A 16640-nucleotide genomic window follows, 5' to 3' on the forward strand; every position below is an offset into this window, starting at 1 on the left:
ACCTAAATATTCTACCCTTACCATGCCTCTATATAAAAAAAGGGTAGTTAATATAAAAATGCACATTGTTAATTATAAAACCAACTCTGATCTTCATTCCTACAATACAAGAATGTGCAATGACATCCACATAAAAAGAGTAAACAAGGATTTAACACAAAAACCAAACCAACATTCCAGGTACTATTTTGTACAACAAACTTCCAACTCATCTGAAAGAAATAAAAACATTGTCAAGGAAGCAATATTTAAGTTCTTAATGACAAACTGCTATTATAGTATAAATGAATATCCGCAGTAACCTTGTAGCAAGTAACTACTATCATTTACTATATGTTAATAGTACCAAAAGTCAAATGCTTGCCAGAGCCTCAATGTTAATTTTTCTGAAAAAAAGTGTTAAATCAATTTTTTACTTGTAATGTATTTCATGTGAAATATTCTTCTCATACTATTATATTATAACAGTAATCAAAAGTTGTATTGCCTAAAAATATTGTGATGGGCACAATGAACCATTGTATTATGTAGGAAACTGTACACCTGTATCTTAGTTTTGTTATACTATGTTCTTTGACAAAACTGATATAATGTACTACTACTACTACTACTACTACTACTACTACTACTACTACAGCAACTGGCACAGCACCAACGTGAGCTTCATCCTAAGTCAGCAGCAATTTGGTCAGTTCCTGGTTAACAGTGACATAACTCATCTTATCATAAACCAAGTGGCAGAGTCAGTACTAGTTTTATACTATCACACCTCAGAGCACACAATGATAATGATTGGTTTGTGGGGCACGGTCATCAGCACCCATACAAAGTCCCCCTTTTCACACTCCCAATTTTTTTAACCCAGTCCAATCTAGCCACTATCACAAATGATGATGAAATGATGAGGACAACACAAACATCCTGTCCCCAGGCAGAGAAAATCCCCAACCTGGCCAGGAATCGAACCTGGGACCCTGTGATCCGGGGGCACCATGAGCTGCAGACAGAGCAGACAATGTTACATAAAAGAATGCTATTTCATGCTTTACAACATGAGCAATCTGTTATAGTAATATTATATCTGAACTTTCCAATGAAAATTACTTCCACTACTACTAAAATTGCTTGGTTCCCATAACCCATATAATAACAATATGTGTAAAATGAAGTGTGGTGAGCACAAAATTCACTGGCGGCTCAGTCATCAATTCAACAAAAAGGGAACTATACTAATGACCTGACAAATCCAAATGGATTTGGAAAAGTAAGAGAACTGCTGACTTCCTTTTAGAAGAAAATATATTATGCTGGACATAAAACAGCATACATGGTTACATGGAGAATCCACAAACACCATAATATTCATTTACTTTTTAACATGAGGGCTGTCTCTCCTAACATTTTAACTTTAGGCATTCTTGACATGGTGAAATTGGGTCATCAAATGCATTACATTACAATAAGTTGCATTGCCTTATTATATGAAATCAATCACAACAACAAATTATTGAAAAGTAACTTCGTTGATCGATTAAATTAATAATGATATTTGACATTTGACACTGCATTTTAATATTTTACGGCAGTTCAGTCTTTAAAATTGTTGTCTTTATAAATAACTACTACTAAACTCCGGATGTCATATGTTTTAGTCTGAATCACACTTCGTGAGTACAAAGAGTGCGCCTCCTTTTAGAATTCAATTCGTAACAAACCAACACTACCGACTACTCATGGTTGTGAACCTGATTAATACTAATAGAAAAACGTCCAGATCTACAAACACATTCACGTGCCACGCAGGTCATCGTAGATTTGTATGAGAAACACACTCGCATCTTTGTTTACGCAGATTTCTTTCACTGAAGTTTTAGAAATGTGTGCAAGTTATAGTAAACATCATTCGCTTACTATGTCTGCAAGATCCATTTGACGGAAATAGTTGGCAACTAAACAGATTAACAGATTTAATGGTATTACTACGGGCTCTTCCGCATTTGATACTTCATAAGCACGAATTCTTGCACATTCCCGTGCTAACGTGCGAAGACTGCTACAACTTTCTGGGGTGACTGGTAACTCCAAGCATGCCATTAAAGCATATATCCACCGTCCTTGATACTGGGTCAGTCGTTCCGAATTCGACAGCCATTCCGCATTACACTGCAGCAGCCACTCCACCAAACGTTGAGGCAGTGGCAAAACGACACTCACCAACGGGGGTGTTTTGTATTCTACACAAACATCGTACCAGGCTTTCTCGTCGCCTATTTGTGGTACTTTCATGGCACTTCCTTGTGGTGGTTTTCTCTTCCTGTATTTTGACATCTTCTGCCTCAGGGCTGAAAATTTTGCAATTTGTTGTTGTTGCCATTCTAAATCAGGCAAGAATTGCCGAGGGACCTTCTTACACTCAGGCAATATATTGACAACAGCTCTGTTTTTCAGTTTCGCCTTATCAATAACCGCAGTCACAACGTCGTCGCATTTCGAAGCTTCCCAACGAACCTGCTGCAAATACTCCAGCCCATCACTTGGATCTGCAGAAGGATCAAAGTTTTCTGGAAGGTCGTCCACAACGAAAGCCATTTTCAGGAACTCATTTTTATCACCCATTTTAACAAAAATAAAACTATGTGGACATCTCTCTTGGAACTACACACCTCTCAAGAAATGTATCTCCGGAAGTTCCTATTTACGCACGCTGTAATGCACTAGCTCTAACCTAAACCACAAACATAACAAATGATCACCAACACAGATGTTAAACAGAAGACGATCGTAAAACAATATGACACACAAAAATTTTGACGTTTCTTCTCACAAGATTATTCTACTACGTCATACATGACAATACGATATTTACATTCGCAACAACTTTGTCCACCAAATTTTCACTTTTATTTATTAGTTATTATCTTTCATGAAATGCTTTGTATAAACTTTTTTTTTTTTTTTTTTTTTTTTTTTTTTTTTTTTTTTTTTTTTTTTTTTTTTTTTTTACAGTACGCATCTTACTTGTCTAGTGACAGCAAATCTTGTTGCCGAATGCCGATCGATTGCGCTCGCGCTCGGCAAACAGCGAAACATCGTGTGTTACGGGTTGCGGCTCGTAGCGCTTCCTTGTGGCGGACAGTGAAAGACAAGGAGCTTTTGATTTATTCCGCGCGAAATTCAAAATTGTATGTTAATTACTGAAGTTTTTAATCTCATGTATGTCGTCACAGTCTTCACATCACAACGTATCGAAGTGCCTAGTCTACTTATGAAATTTTTAGTACCTACAGTTTACGGTAGAGAAGGACATTACAAAAAAAAAAAAAAAAAATTCTGGAGAGTATACCCCACAGCTAAAACATAGGAAAGCTCTCTTCAAACTACGAGTAGTTTTTCACGAGATAAGTGTTCCAGTTCTAATTACTTTACTAATTAACACTATATGTTTGAGACGACGGAGGACGACATGGACACACTGGTTTGAATGCTGTGTTTATCGCAGCTGGCCGCACAAACGTCATGGACATTTGTTTCCTTCATTAACCTGGAGCTGAATTTGACCTTTAAGTAACTTTTCTGGAGAAGTTCGCGCCCAACTACAGCAGTTTACAAGTAGCTTTGCACTTTTATGTAACATTCCTTCCAGCAGACTGAATTTGCCAATAACACAAATTATATTTTACAAACCTGTAGGTGCAGAAATATTTATTGGTGTATTGCACTGAAGTGGAGAATTGGAAATAGCTGACAGGCTTTGTGATATAAGCTATTTAGCTTAAAGAGCCTTCTGCTAGAGCACGAGCTATGCAGTATCAGTGTTTTACGTACTTTTTGTCACAGTATGAAACATTTTGAAAATCGGGCACACTGTCTTCAATAGTGCCTTCAGTAGTACTGACCTAGGAAATTTTCTTGCTTAAGATGTTTCGGGTGAATAAATTGCAAGTAAAGTACAAACGATTATTGATTATGAGGACTACTTTAGTGTTGTACAACGGTGTGAGTTTTGAAGAAAACTGCCTGTGGTGTGTTGATTGCGATTAGTGTTTTTCCTGATAAATAAAAAACAAAGAAAACTGTCGCTGCTAATTGCAAAGAGTGAAAAAAGGAAAGAAAACCGACAAAGCAAAGTACATTTTTTTATGATGAAGACCATGACGAAGTAAGTGCACATGTTTCTTTGATACAATTTTTAAACTTATAATTGTCTCAGAAGTGCGATTTTAAACTACACCTACAGCAAATGAGACATTCTATATGAGATTGTTCAAATAAACAGAGACTATTTTTATTTCGTCATTTTTGATTGTGATGAAATTTGGTATAAATTACACACATGAGAAGCCTAATATTTGGTGTGACAGTAGAAGAATTTCAGCCAACATCATTCTTTTCATAGCAAATTTAAAATTCATTACGATAATTTCGATTATCATCCCTGCATCTTGGACAATATGCTGATACATGTTTTTATTAATGCGATATGTTGCAGTGGACAGACTGCAACTATATTTTCTTCCATTTTTCAGATGAGAGGTGTCTTACCTAAACAAACGCAAAATTACCAAAACACGTCGGCATCACAGCGTAATTCTCTCCTTAAGCTTTTGCTGTCTGCGCCCACCAGAAGCGTTACGAAAAGTAGACCCGAAGTCAGCCGAGCGCAACCGATCGGTACATACACAACACAAGTGACAAGTGTGCGTCTTGCTTGGCTTCATGGCTTGGGTGTCGTATGTCTGTGGATGAATCCGATAGATCCTTAGTACTGTTTAAATGAAAAAGTTGATAGCTTCAGTGTCATTTGCCATTTTAATTTTTATATTCCATAAATTATTCTATGAGGACGATCAATATACCTTAGAAAAGTAAGCAGCTGTCAAATTACTATTGTGTCCGTTTTTAATTGGTGACTAATAAAGTTATTTTGTTCAGGAGCCACATACTCAAAGAAGCCCAAAGACATACAGAGGATGATGTTGACCATAAATTTCAATTGCCATTAAAAGTAGTGGGATTGATACTGGCTCGTGGCGGTAGCAAGGGTATACCGAAGAAGAACTTGGCAAGAGTTGGTAACCTGACGTTACTTGGGAGATCACTGAAATCCATAAACGAATTTGGGCGTAAGCGTCTTAATCAAACCTTTCGTGGTATTTTAATACGTACGTAACTGTCATGGAAAACGGTCACACTATTTTGTGTAGGTTTCGACTCGGTGTGGGTTTCAACCGATGATAAAGAAATAGCAGAAGAGGCCGAGAGATGGGGAGCTAAAGTGCATTGGCGGTCATCTGAAAGTGCAACAGATACAGCTTCGTCAATGATTGGTGTCGAAGACTTCCTCGCTCACCATGGAGGTATGTTGTTGTGTAGTAACTGGTTACCGGTATGTCAGTATTTGTTGTAACGGGGATATTCGATTAATTAGCTTAATACAATGCAAAGAATTTACTTCATACAAACGTAAATATACTGGAGTTTAAAATATACTTTTACAGACTTTGGTGACAGGTTGCTTACGTCAAAAAAGAAAAAATGTTTGTATAAATATATGACCGAAAAATCCTTGTTTTAGAGTAATTGATGAAAGTTCACAGTTCACGATTGGGGCTCAGCACAGATACTTGTAATAAATTCTCAAAATGTTAAGTCCGTGCCGGCCGGAGTGGCCGAGCTGTTAAAGGCGCTACAGTCTGGAACCGCACGACCGCTACGGTCGCAGGTTCGAATCCTGCCTCGGGCATGGATGTGTGTGATGTCCTTAGGTTAGTTAGGTTTAAGTAGTTCTAAGTTCTAGGGGACTTCTGACCAAAGCAGTTGAGTCCCATAGTGCTCAGAGCCCTTTGTTAAGTCCGTAGTGGTCAGAGAGCCAATTCTCTAAATGACCTCCTGTTGCCTCGAAACACTCTTGCGCTCCTCGAAATGTGAACTGTCGCACAGTTTCAAATACTGCCCGACAGCTTCAAAGGCTACCACAGCAGGCTGTAGAGTTTCTGCTGTATAGACAAAAATTGTGTAAGTTGTCCCTGGAGATAAATAATAATAAAAAAAAAACGGTCTGGGTAGTTTACCAGACAGTGCATCTTGAGCACAGACTGTAATATGCTGGAACGCCATCGTGCATAAAGCTCTTTTTTTTTTATTTGCAGGTTCACATCCTCTAGATGGTATTGACCAGTCTTCTGGATTGTGAATTTCCCATGTGTGTTGGTTGTGGAAATTGTTTCCCATCTCTTCCAAACGTTGCCTCATCTGTAAGCAAAACTGAAGAGAGAAGCAATAGGCTAACAGTTTGAGCAACAAACTATTGGCGAAAGTTCTCCCATGGGGAATGATCAGAATACATGAGTTGTTGTTGAAATATCCTCCAAGTTGACCACATGCCAGGGCCACTAACCTTGTACTGATACCTGGCTCTTCTTTGACAGCCCATAGAACGTGCTCTTCCTGGTTGGGCATATGAGGAATACATTGTTTTCCTCACTTAATAGTCTGTATTGCTACAAATCCTGCCTCTGTAACACAGTAAGCAGCATCAAATGTGTGGATGACTCAGCTGTCTTCAGTGTGGAAACACTGTTTGATAAAACTGTGCAGCTTGCACCCATTACCATTCACACAGTCATACTTAAAAATCGTGGTTGCTTGCTAACAAAATGAATATCTTACATTGTTTGAAAGAAGCACTTTCAGTTAACTCGCCACCTGTAGTATACGTGTGCAAAGGACATGTTGAAGAATAACAAATAGTGAATGTAGACAAGTCTGTCTGGTAACACTTTGCTGTCAAGGGTACAGTGCATTAAACTGGTGCATAGATATGTTGTTGGGTTGTAGGCCTACCTGCCAGTGATAACCCAAAAACGGAGGGATTCTCAGATATACATTTATGTGAACTTTTTCTCTTGTTTTGGTGTAAGGAATCAGTCCACGAAGCTTGTAAAAGTGTTTTGAAATATCCTGTGTACATGTATGTAAAACCAGGATGAGACAGGTTGTTGGTCACAGCCTTGTTGGAGGAACCCTCCTGTCATTCATCTGAAATGATTCAGGAAAGCCTAAATCAGGACGGCTGGTAAGATGGTGTGTGTGTGTGTGTGTGTGTGTGTGTGTGTGTGTGTGTGTGTGTGTGAGAGCGCGCAGGGGGGGGTGGTTATGCCAGCATATGTATTATTCTTTATTTATTTGTCCTTTGTCCAACACGACAGGGTTACTGGGGACAGGGATAGGGCCTACCATCCTTCTGCTTTGACCAGCGATGTCATCACCATGCCGAAAATCCCCTGCTCAGAGCGTTTCCAACACAGCTACCAAAATATCTAGCATAACACCTGCAAAAACACAAATACCAGTATACTGACTTAACCCAATGAAATTAGGACAACTACGGGGAAAAAGAGGGTTTTGGGCAGGGTCAAACTAAAATTCGATAATAGGGGTTGGGGGGTGGGGAAGAATCACTCAAGTCTGCCAGAAAATAAAACCCAACAAAACACACCATAAGATCATGATATCCCAATCTTTTCCTATATAGCCCAACCCTAGACCAAGATGCCAATAAACCCTTCCCACAACTACAAAGGTTCACCTCTGTAGCTCAAACCTACAATAAGACACCAATAATCAACTCCCCCCACGTGCGCGCACACACACACACACACACACACACACACACACACACACACACACACACACACAACTACAAAAGCTGGTATCCCAATCTCTTGTTCATTTATATAACCCCACACGAGAGTAAAAGTGGCTTTTCCATTGCATGTTGCAGTTCGCCCTGTCTGGGGTGAATTCTGAGACGTGAAAATGTTGAATGATGAATCACATAGAACAAGATGGTAGAACCTATGAGTAAATAGTTTTCAATACCTCATAAATGGTAAATGTTCTTTTTTTAACTAAATCATAGGAGAATGTAGACGCATTGTTTTTTAATGAAATCATAGGAGAAGGTAGGTGGATCAGTGTTTGTTGTTAACTGAGCTGTATGTTCAACATAGTAATAAACATTGAGCTACCCACCTTCTCCAGTGATTTAACTAAAAAAAAATGATCCACTGAGTCAGTGATATGCAGGCACTTAAGAGTACAGTTTAAATATTACGATTTATTCTGTTTTATATGGCTACATTCTGCATAATATATTCCATTGTGCTAACAAGTAATTTTGCACACTCCACATTGTGACAGCTGTAGTACGCTAAGTGACACAATAAAGTATGTCACAAAGGTATTGCCATCACATAATTAAAGTGCTAGAGCATGTCGCCTCTTCATACACTGCACTGTCTACAACATTTCACTTCCACTTCAAATCAAACACAAGGCAACTCAATGACATCACACAATACATGGCGCCACAGCGCAACTACGTCATGGGTCAAAGCAAACAGGTGGTATCTGACAACCAAGTATACTGAACACAAGTGTGTAGGACTTGTCAGCTATATCACAGATATATTATTTACATATATGTAAAACACATACAAACAGGGATTGTATTAGGCAAGCATAAGGCAGGAAGTCGACCATGATGCCTTCCAGTGGTACATTTCAAGCATTCGCTTTAGTAATCTGGGAAAAATGTGGGAAACCCACATTTTGCTCCCTGCAATTCTTTCTGTGCTATGTTAAGAATTTCAAAGTGTGCCTTGCCCTCAACATTGTCAAAAGCTTTCTCTATATCTAAAAGTGCTGTAAACATACATCTGCCTCCCTCATAAATCATGCATACCAGGTACACTAGCTTTGGGTAAGAGTCTAGAATAGGGCCAGTGTTTCATGCAGGAATGTTATCAGCATTTGTCGCGAGGTATGATGTGAACAAAAGGTGTATCAGCTGTTTGCGTTAAATAGCTAACGAGAGAGCAGCTGGCATAAGACGTGTTTCCAAATAATACATTCAGAAGAAAGATTGAAACTTTGCTGTAAACAAAGATTATAAATTTAATTGCTTCTTGTTTGAGTCACAGCCATTCAAACTCTGCTAGTATCTGCAAAGCAGAGACAATGTCACAGCCCATGATATATTCTAAAAGGCAATGAGAAATTTCTTTGCTCTGTGTTGCTGCGCAATCAGTCTGCATAAATCATGGGACAAGGTGGGTGGCTCAGTGTTTTTTTAAATTTAATATTGGAGAAGGTAGGTAGTTCAGTGTTTATTAATATATTGAACATGCATCTATATTATTAATAAACATTGATTCACCTATCTTCTCCTACTATTGAATTAAAAAACATTCATCCGTGTACTCCAAGTGGTGGCTTGTGCTGCACTTCCAGATGATTCCATCCACACAAACCTTTGATTCTTTAAGAGTCATTTTACAACCACATGTGACTGATATATTTGCATGTTTCTGCAACTAATCCACGAGACATGCACCAACAGACATTGTCGCCGCACATAACTAAAGTGCATAAATCAGTGCACTTTATAGCACTCATTTCCATAAACCACAAAATATTTCTCTCAAACCTCACTAATACATAATATATTGCCTCTCTTCTTGCCTCTCAATTGTTACACCAAAGAATCATCCCATTGGCTGCGCAAAACTGAGGTGTTGAAGATGTATGAGCAGTAGATAAGCACTGTCGTGACTGCTGCTGGCCCTTGTCTTGACTTTAGCGCAATTTGGCTGTGGTATGTTGCCACAAATATATCATATATATCATTACTTTTGAGAGATTTATCGTCTACTTCAGGTACTGTGAGCCGCTTGGGGTAAGTGCGCGGTCTGAGGCATCTTGTCACGTTGTCACGGTTCGCGCAGCTCTCCCCCTCCCCCCCCCCCCCCCTTCTGTCAGAGGTTCGAGTCCTCCCTCAGGCATGGGTGTGTGTGTTGTCCTTAGTGTAGGTCAGTTTAAGTTAGATTAAGTAGTGTGACTTATGGACTGATGACCTCAGCAGTGTGGTCCCATAAGACCTTACCACAAATTTTCAGGCACCATGTTTTGATGTACATCTTTCAGCAAACTGTCAAAATTTTCTCTCAGTATCACATCTTCCAACTCCTCTTCACCTACTCGCAACGGTTTTGCAACTACATGCATGACAAGCATAGGGCCCAAGCCGTTGCAGTACTTCTTCCTTTCCTGTGCTGCACTCTAACTCTTTGACTGTATCTTTTCTCCGACATATTCTCTAGGAAAAACTACTGATGATATGATTTGCTCATAGAACTTTGAGTTTCTACTGTATTCCTTTTTTCCTGTTTGAGCCATAATTGCTTAAAACTTTCCATGAAACTCTCTAAGGTCTCTTGTTCTTTCAAGTTATCAGAGTCCCACCTGCTTAATTTCCTACCTTTTTGCAGTTTCTTCAGTTTTGATCTGCTGTTGGTAATCATTAAATTATGGTCCTATGACACATTTTCAACTGGAAATGTTTTACAGTTTAAAATATAATCTTGAAATCTCTGTCTTGGGTCATTCTACATCAAGGAGATCAGGGGTTGACCATCCCCATATCTAATGAAATTTGGTGTGAAGGTTCTATATGGTCTTGGATGGTTGTATACCAAATTTCAGTCCAATATCTTCAGTGGTTGAATTTTTAGGGGCTTTTAAAGAGAGACTACTCATCTTCGCATCACGTACGGAGGTGCAAATGTGCCAAGTTTGGTAGGCTTCTTTAAAAGTTCTAGAAAATCTTTGGTCATTTGCTTTAATGTACATGGACAACTTCAAAAATCAGGGATTTAGCCACACCTAAATAAAAATGAAAGCCTCTAAAGTGGCCAAAAAATTTGTCGCGGTATTCTGAGAGCCAAGGTTTGACCAACCACTGCTACTTTTCATATGAACCAATCACAACAAAACTTCAGAGGGTTATACCTGCCTGTGATTTTTATGTATTGGACAAATTTAATTATCATTGGATGCCTAGATGAAAAGATATGCTTCTCCAAAGTTGGCCAAAATTTTCTACATACAAATTTTAGAGTATTTTTGGGGGGCAGTATCTCAACTGTGTCTTTTCAATACTTTTTTTTCCTTCCCACTGCTGAAAAGAGCATGCTTTAAGCTTTCCAAACTATATTGTTTAATTTCTGGGTTGTGTATTTTCATGAGTAAGCATATGTTTTAAAAGTTGTTATTTTAGTACTTTGAGAGGATTGCAAAGTGAAATATTTTGCTAATTAGGTCCCATAATTATTTTTTTTTATTCTTGTATATAAAACAGTTTCAAACATAATTTAACACATTTAATAAAAACAAATATAATACACAATACAGCAAATGTGGAAAACAAAAATACTAAAGAGTCGAAGGCATGAACTGTGAATGCTGTAGCATCACTGGAAACTCTGATTACAATTAACTAGCTTAAATTGATGATTTCTCTTGTTCCAAGATTTGTATGTCCCATGGCAAACCTTGTTTCTTTATCAGGATGAATTTTTTCAATCTCTTCTTTTGGTACATAAAAAAACTTTATGCCTGGAATATTAACATCACAGAATTTGAATAAATCATATTGAGTCAATATTTGAAATACGTAACCCACTTCCAAACCATAACCAAAAATTTTTTTTCCGCTTTCAACACTACTGAGTCAATATTTGCTTATGTAAGGGCCTTTGCAGACTAGCATCGGCTGCTAGTCTTTTTGCTATTCCTCCAATGATTTACCATGGCATGTTCCAAAAAAAAAAAAAATTCGATTTAGCAGAGATACCAAAATTCTTTTCATGCAGACATAAATTGATGAAATTTTTGAAATTCATACACTGATCAGCTGAACCATTACTGAAGTAATAAATGTTTCAATCTTTGTCTTTAAATATGCTGTTAATTTTATTTGAAAGGCATGAACAGTAGTGGTTTCATGACAGGGACAGTTGCTGATCATACAAATGTTAATATTCTGATGACATTCTTTGCCACTAAAATATACAACGAATGGATGTAATGTGAACCGACTATTCTCCAAATGAAATCCTTGCACTGCATCTTGAACAGCAAATGAATAAGTCTCAGCAAAATCCATCAATATAATTAATTCTTTTTCTATAAGATTTCTTTTTAGTTGCTGAAGGTATAAACTTTGGTGTTTTGACACAAAGTGATGGCTTCTTAAACCAGTAATTTTCAAAATTGATGCCTCCATGAAATCTTAAACAGTTGTCTGACATGTCTCTCATGTATCTCTGTCAGTATGTACCCGTTGCTTGTATTCCATTGTTTCTTCAGGGTCAAAGTCTTTAAAAGCATCCTGAAGAAAAGCCTCTAGTTGCATTTTTCCTGGACATTCCTCACAGTTTTGCAGCATACAGTCTTTTGATTCCAAACTGCATACAGGTTTTTCCATCAAATCCTTGTAGTCAACTGCACTAGTTTATTAAATCAGGCACTTCCACCAAGATATTTTGCGACGTCCGTTGTTAAACCAAACGCACAATTGAAATACGTTGTTAATAACATTGAAGAAAAGGTAAACGACTTCAGTAAATTTGACTGTGTTATTGTTCTGGCTGGAACAAATGATGTATTATCAGATATCAAGGATTACCAATGCACTGTGAATATGGTACTCAAATAATCTATGAACACTAAAGTGATTCTGTGCACAGTACCCTACAGATATGACAGGGCGGAATGGAATGACAGAATATACGAAATGAACACGTTCTTGATGGAATATGTTGCCCAGTACAGTCACGCTAAGGTACTGGATGTTAATTTTTTTTTAAGGAGGACTGATTATACAAAGCATGGACTACATTTGGTGCTGAAAGGAAAGGAAAAACTATGCAGAAACCTTCATTATTCAGCCATGATTCAGCCCACCACACAGTCACTGATCTCTGTTAACTGATTGCAACAGGCAGATCAGTCACTCAACGAAACTGTATGCTTACAATATGGGAAAATAACAGAAGACAAAACCAAAAATTTAAAGTAAATATGCATACGATGGAATGAACAAGTGGCAAGGAAGCAACACAGAAGACAGCACCATCACAGTATACGAAAATAACAGAAGAAGAACCCAAAAAATTTACAGTAAATTTGCCTTTAGTGGAACCAACAAATGGCAGGGGATCAGCACAGAAGACAATATCACCATGTAAAAAGACTGAGGAGGAAGCCCTACCAGAGTGAACAGAAGTTAGAAACAACAGATCACGACGAAGCACCAGGCAGAAGTTAGCATCCAAACAACATATGAAAGATTTTTTATGGCCCAGTCCACTGTAGAAGAAAACAACCAAGGAATCCAAGACCCCCAGGAGGTGAAAATCAGGCCAGAAATGAAAAGACTGGAGTCTACTCTTCAAAGAAGTAACCAAGCAAGAAACATACCTCTCATAGAACTGAATAATTCTTTAACTCTCCTATATCATAATGTACAGGGCTTAACCAATAAGCTATATGAGCTGGAGGTCCTTTTGAATGGCTCATTGAAGAAGATTTCTATCATGTGTGTAACTGAACACTGGCTACAAGAACTACAAAAATGTGCAGTTGAGATTTCAGACTTCCAGTTGGCTAGCAGCTTTTGCTGGGGAACATACAGAGGGGGGTGGAACATGTATATATGTAAGAACAGCTATTAAATCAAAGGCAATTAGGCTAAAAATGTCTGCTGTATTGAAAAAGATTTGGAGTATTGTTTATGTGAACTGAGAGTTAGTAAAATTATAATTGCATGTATATATAGGTCCCCATCTGGTAATTTCGAATTATTCTCTGAAAATTTGGGAAATCTTTTGAACTACCTAACTGCCTGCACAAAATACATAATTGTGCTTGGGGATTTCAATATTAATTTAAAGGACAGCTGTAAAAAAGGGCAAAAACTTGTTAATCTAATAAAAACATACAATATGAACATGTGTGTAGAAGATATCACCAGATACAGCAGCAAATGTAATATAGACCAAATATTCAGTGAAAAATCAAAATGTGGCTTTATATTTGAGGTATTTGATACACGTTTCTCTGATCATCAAGCAGTTAAATTGACTTTTGATAAATCTCACGAGAAAAGTGACAACAGGAGATATATTGAGAAAAAATTAATGACAGCATTAGGGTCTTCAATCTAATATTAAAAAATGTAAATTGGGACATGGAAAGCAATAGTTCTGTACATATGAAATTCAACAAGTTGTTCTCAAATTATAAATACTGCTACGATATTTCATTGTCTCTGAAGAAAATGAAAATAAGCAAGAAATTAAATTCATGGATAACAAGTGAAATCAAAGAATCATCAGAAAGTCTTAGAATGCTATATAAGTGTGCAAAGCAAAATACTATCTTGAAACCATATGCCAAGTGTTATAGGAAAAAGCACAGGCAAGCTAAAATTGCTGCAAAAAGGAAGCACAATGATTCATATATCAGAAAGGGTAACAACAACATGAAATCTACGTGGAAAGTTATTAATAATCACACAGGCAAACATGAAAGTGCAAGTAATAAAATCATCATAAAACACAAAAATGAAGTTGTCGATGGTCCACTTCTAATAATTTAACAATCATTATATTAATGTAGCCCAAAACCAGATCACCACTAAATTTAATCCAAAGACAAAGATAACAACTCCAATAAATGAAAGGACAATGTACCTATATCCCGTAACACTCAGAGAAGTGCAGTCGGCTATCGGCAAACTAAAGAGTAAAATGACCTGCGGATTTGATGGTATCTCTGACAAAATTATTAAATATAGTATCGACAATGTTGTCTCTCAGCTTGTGGACATATTCAGTGACTCCTTTGAAACTGATGTGTTTCCAAGTAAACTTAAGCAGTCAACAGTAATACCAATTTATAAAAGTAGTGACAAGTTTGGCATTAAAAATTTCAGACCTCCATCATTATTATCTGTATTTTCAAAAATAATTGAAAGAATAATGTATGACAGATTGCTAGACTTCCTAAACAAAAATAAAATTCTTGTGAATGCACAGAATGGTTTCAGAAAAGGCAAATCTACACAAACAGCTCTCTTCAATTTCCTAAAACTTGTGTACAAAGCTATTGAGGACAGGGAACTGATCTTTGGGTTGTTTTTGGACCTTTCCAAAGGTTTCAATCATATAAATCATAGCCTACTGCTGTTAAAACTGTATAATTATGGTGTTCGTGGTATTTCCTTTGAGTGGTTCAAGTCATATTTAACTGAAAGGAAACAAGAAGTACAAATTACTCAGGATGGAAATGTGTACCATTCTGAACATAAAAAAGTTAACTATGGGGTGCCCCAGGGCTCGGTATTGGGACCATTGTTATCCTTGATTTTTATTAATGACCTACCTCAACAGTTTTCAACAGCTGATGCCATATTATTTGCTGATTATACCAGCTTCATTATAAAAGGGAAGAATGATTACAAGATGCAGCAAAAAATCGACAGAACAGTAGAAGTGGCAGTAAAATGGTTTAAAGATAACTGTCTAGTTGCCAATGACAAGAAAACTGTATGGATGAACTTCAACCATATAAGGAACAAAAATAGGGCCAATGTAAAATTCACATTATCAATGAGCCATATTCAGCAAAAGAATCGCAAAATTTTTTTACGATTATGGGTGGATGAGTGTCTAAGATGGGAAAAACATATAGAAATGCTTAACAAAAAATTAAGCAACTACTGTTACATATTAAGAGTGCTTAAAGATTGCTGCAATATCAAAACAGTGTTAAGTGTTTATTACGTATACGTACATAGTCTACTGAAATATGGAATAGTGTTCTTGGGAAATACCTCTCTTGCAACAGTGTTTTAAGCTCCAAAAGAAAGCTTTCAGAGTAATAAGTGATGTTGCTTACAGAGCACCATGTAGTGGTATCTGTAAGTAATTAAAAATCATGACTTTACTATCTATATTTATATTTGAAAGCATATGCTTCATTAAAAACCATCAAGTTTCACCTTTGAATAGTGAGATCCGCCATTATCAAACAAGGAACAGGGATTACTATCATAGGGATGTGCACAGAAAATCAATATATCAGGACAGTGCTGTTTACAAACCAAAAATTCTGTACAGTGCATTTCCAGATAGCATAAAAAATACAAAACAGTAATACATTCAAAAAAGAACTAAAAAACTACTAATAAACATCAGCTTTTACAGCATTAACGAATACCTGGAATTTTGCTCAAATCTGTAGATCTACTTCATAACTCTCTAAACAAAAGTTTGCAAACTCCTTTCACTTCTGGATGAAGTGTTTGGAACAAGCCAAACACTCTTTTTACGCTTAGTTAAGCATTCAAAAAAACAAAAAACAAAAATTGGATTTTCCCCACTGTAGTGTGTGTGTGTGTGTGTGTGTGTGTGTGTGTGAGAGAGAGAGAGAGAGAGAGAGACAAAACTAGCAATGTGCAGATGAATTTTCACTTTTGTTTCAGCAGGTAATGTCAAACTGACAAGATTTCCTTATTTATTGGGGGGGGGGGGGGGGGGGGGGGAAATTCCCCTTACAAGCAAAGAATCCCCAAATGTCAAACTTTTTTTGTTGAAAGCGGCAAAAATAGATAAAACTGCATTCAAATATAGCTCTACTTCAGTCATCTCGCAATATGAGCTGGTTCATCTTCCCTGTGAAATCGGTTGTGGATCCATGAGACCCTGGAGGTAGGCATCTTGTTCGTTCTTGGT

At 37.3% G+C, this 16640-nt stretch overlaps 2 protein-coding genes across 2 annotated transcripts in view; one reads left to right on the forward strand and one right to left on the reverse strand.

Annotated features, from left to right (window-relative positions):
- Window positions 1–1281: 1281 nt before the first annotated feature.
- Window positions 1282–2895, reverse strand: LOC124776689 (gem-associated protein 2-like). Its single transcript, XM_047251792.1, has one exon. It carries the CDS (start codon window positions 2614–2616, stop codon window positions 1900–1902), a length of 717 nt encoding a protein of 238 aa, XP_047107748.1. The 5' UTR covers window positions 2617–2895; the 3' UTR covers window positions 1282–1899.
- A 1799-nt stretch (window positions 2896–4694) lies between these two features.
- Window positions 4695–16640, forward strand: part of LOC124776763 (N-acylneuraminate cytidylyltransferase) — a 43845-nt gene continuing 31899 nt past the window's right edge. The window contains exons 1-3 of the mRNA XM_047251900.1: window positions 4695–4865; window positions 4933–5123; window positions 5205–5357. Of these exons, the coding sequence (XP_047107856.1) occupies window positions 4774–4865; window positions 4933–5123; window positions 5205–5357 (436 nt within the window). The 5' untranslated portion in view covers window positions 4695–4773. The remainder of the gene's footprint in view (window positions 4866–4932; window positions 5124–5204; window positions 5358–16640) is intronic.

This window comes from Schistocerca piceifrons, chromosome 2 (assembly GCF_021461385.2).
Source record: "Schistocerca piceifrons isolate TAMUIC-IGC-003096 chromosome 2, iqSchPice1.1, whole genome shotgun sequence".
Lineage (NCBI taxonomy): Eukaryota > Metazoa > Arthropoda > Insecta > Orthoptera > Acrididae > Schistocerca > Schistocerca piceifrons.

What these genes read in the sequence shown, in the direction of transcription:
- LOC124776689 (XM_047251792.1), bottom strand. Translation starts at nt 2,616, where the DNA reads ATGGGTGATAAAAATGAGTTCCTGAAAATGGCTTTCGTTGTGGACGAC.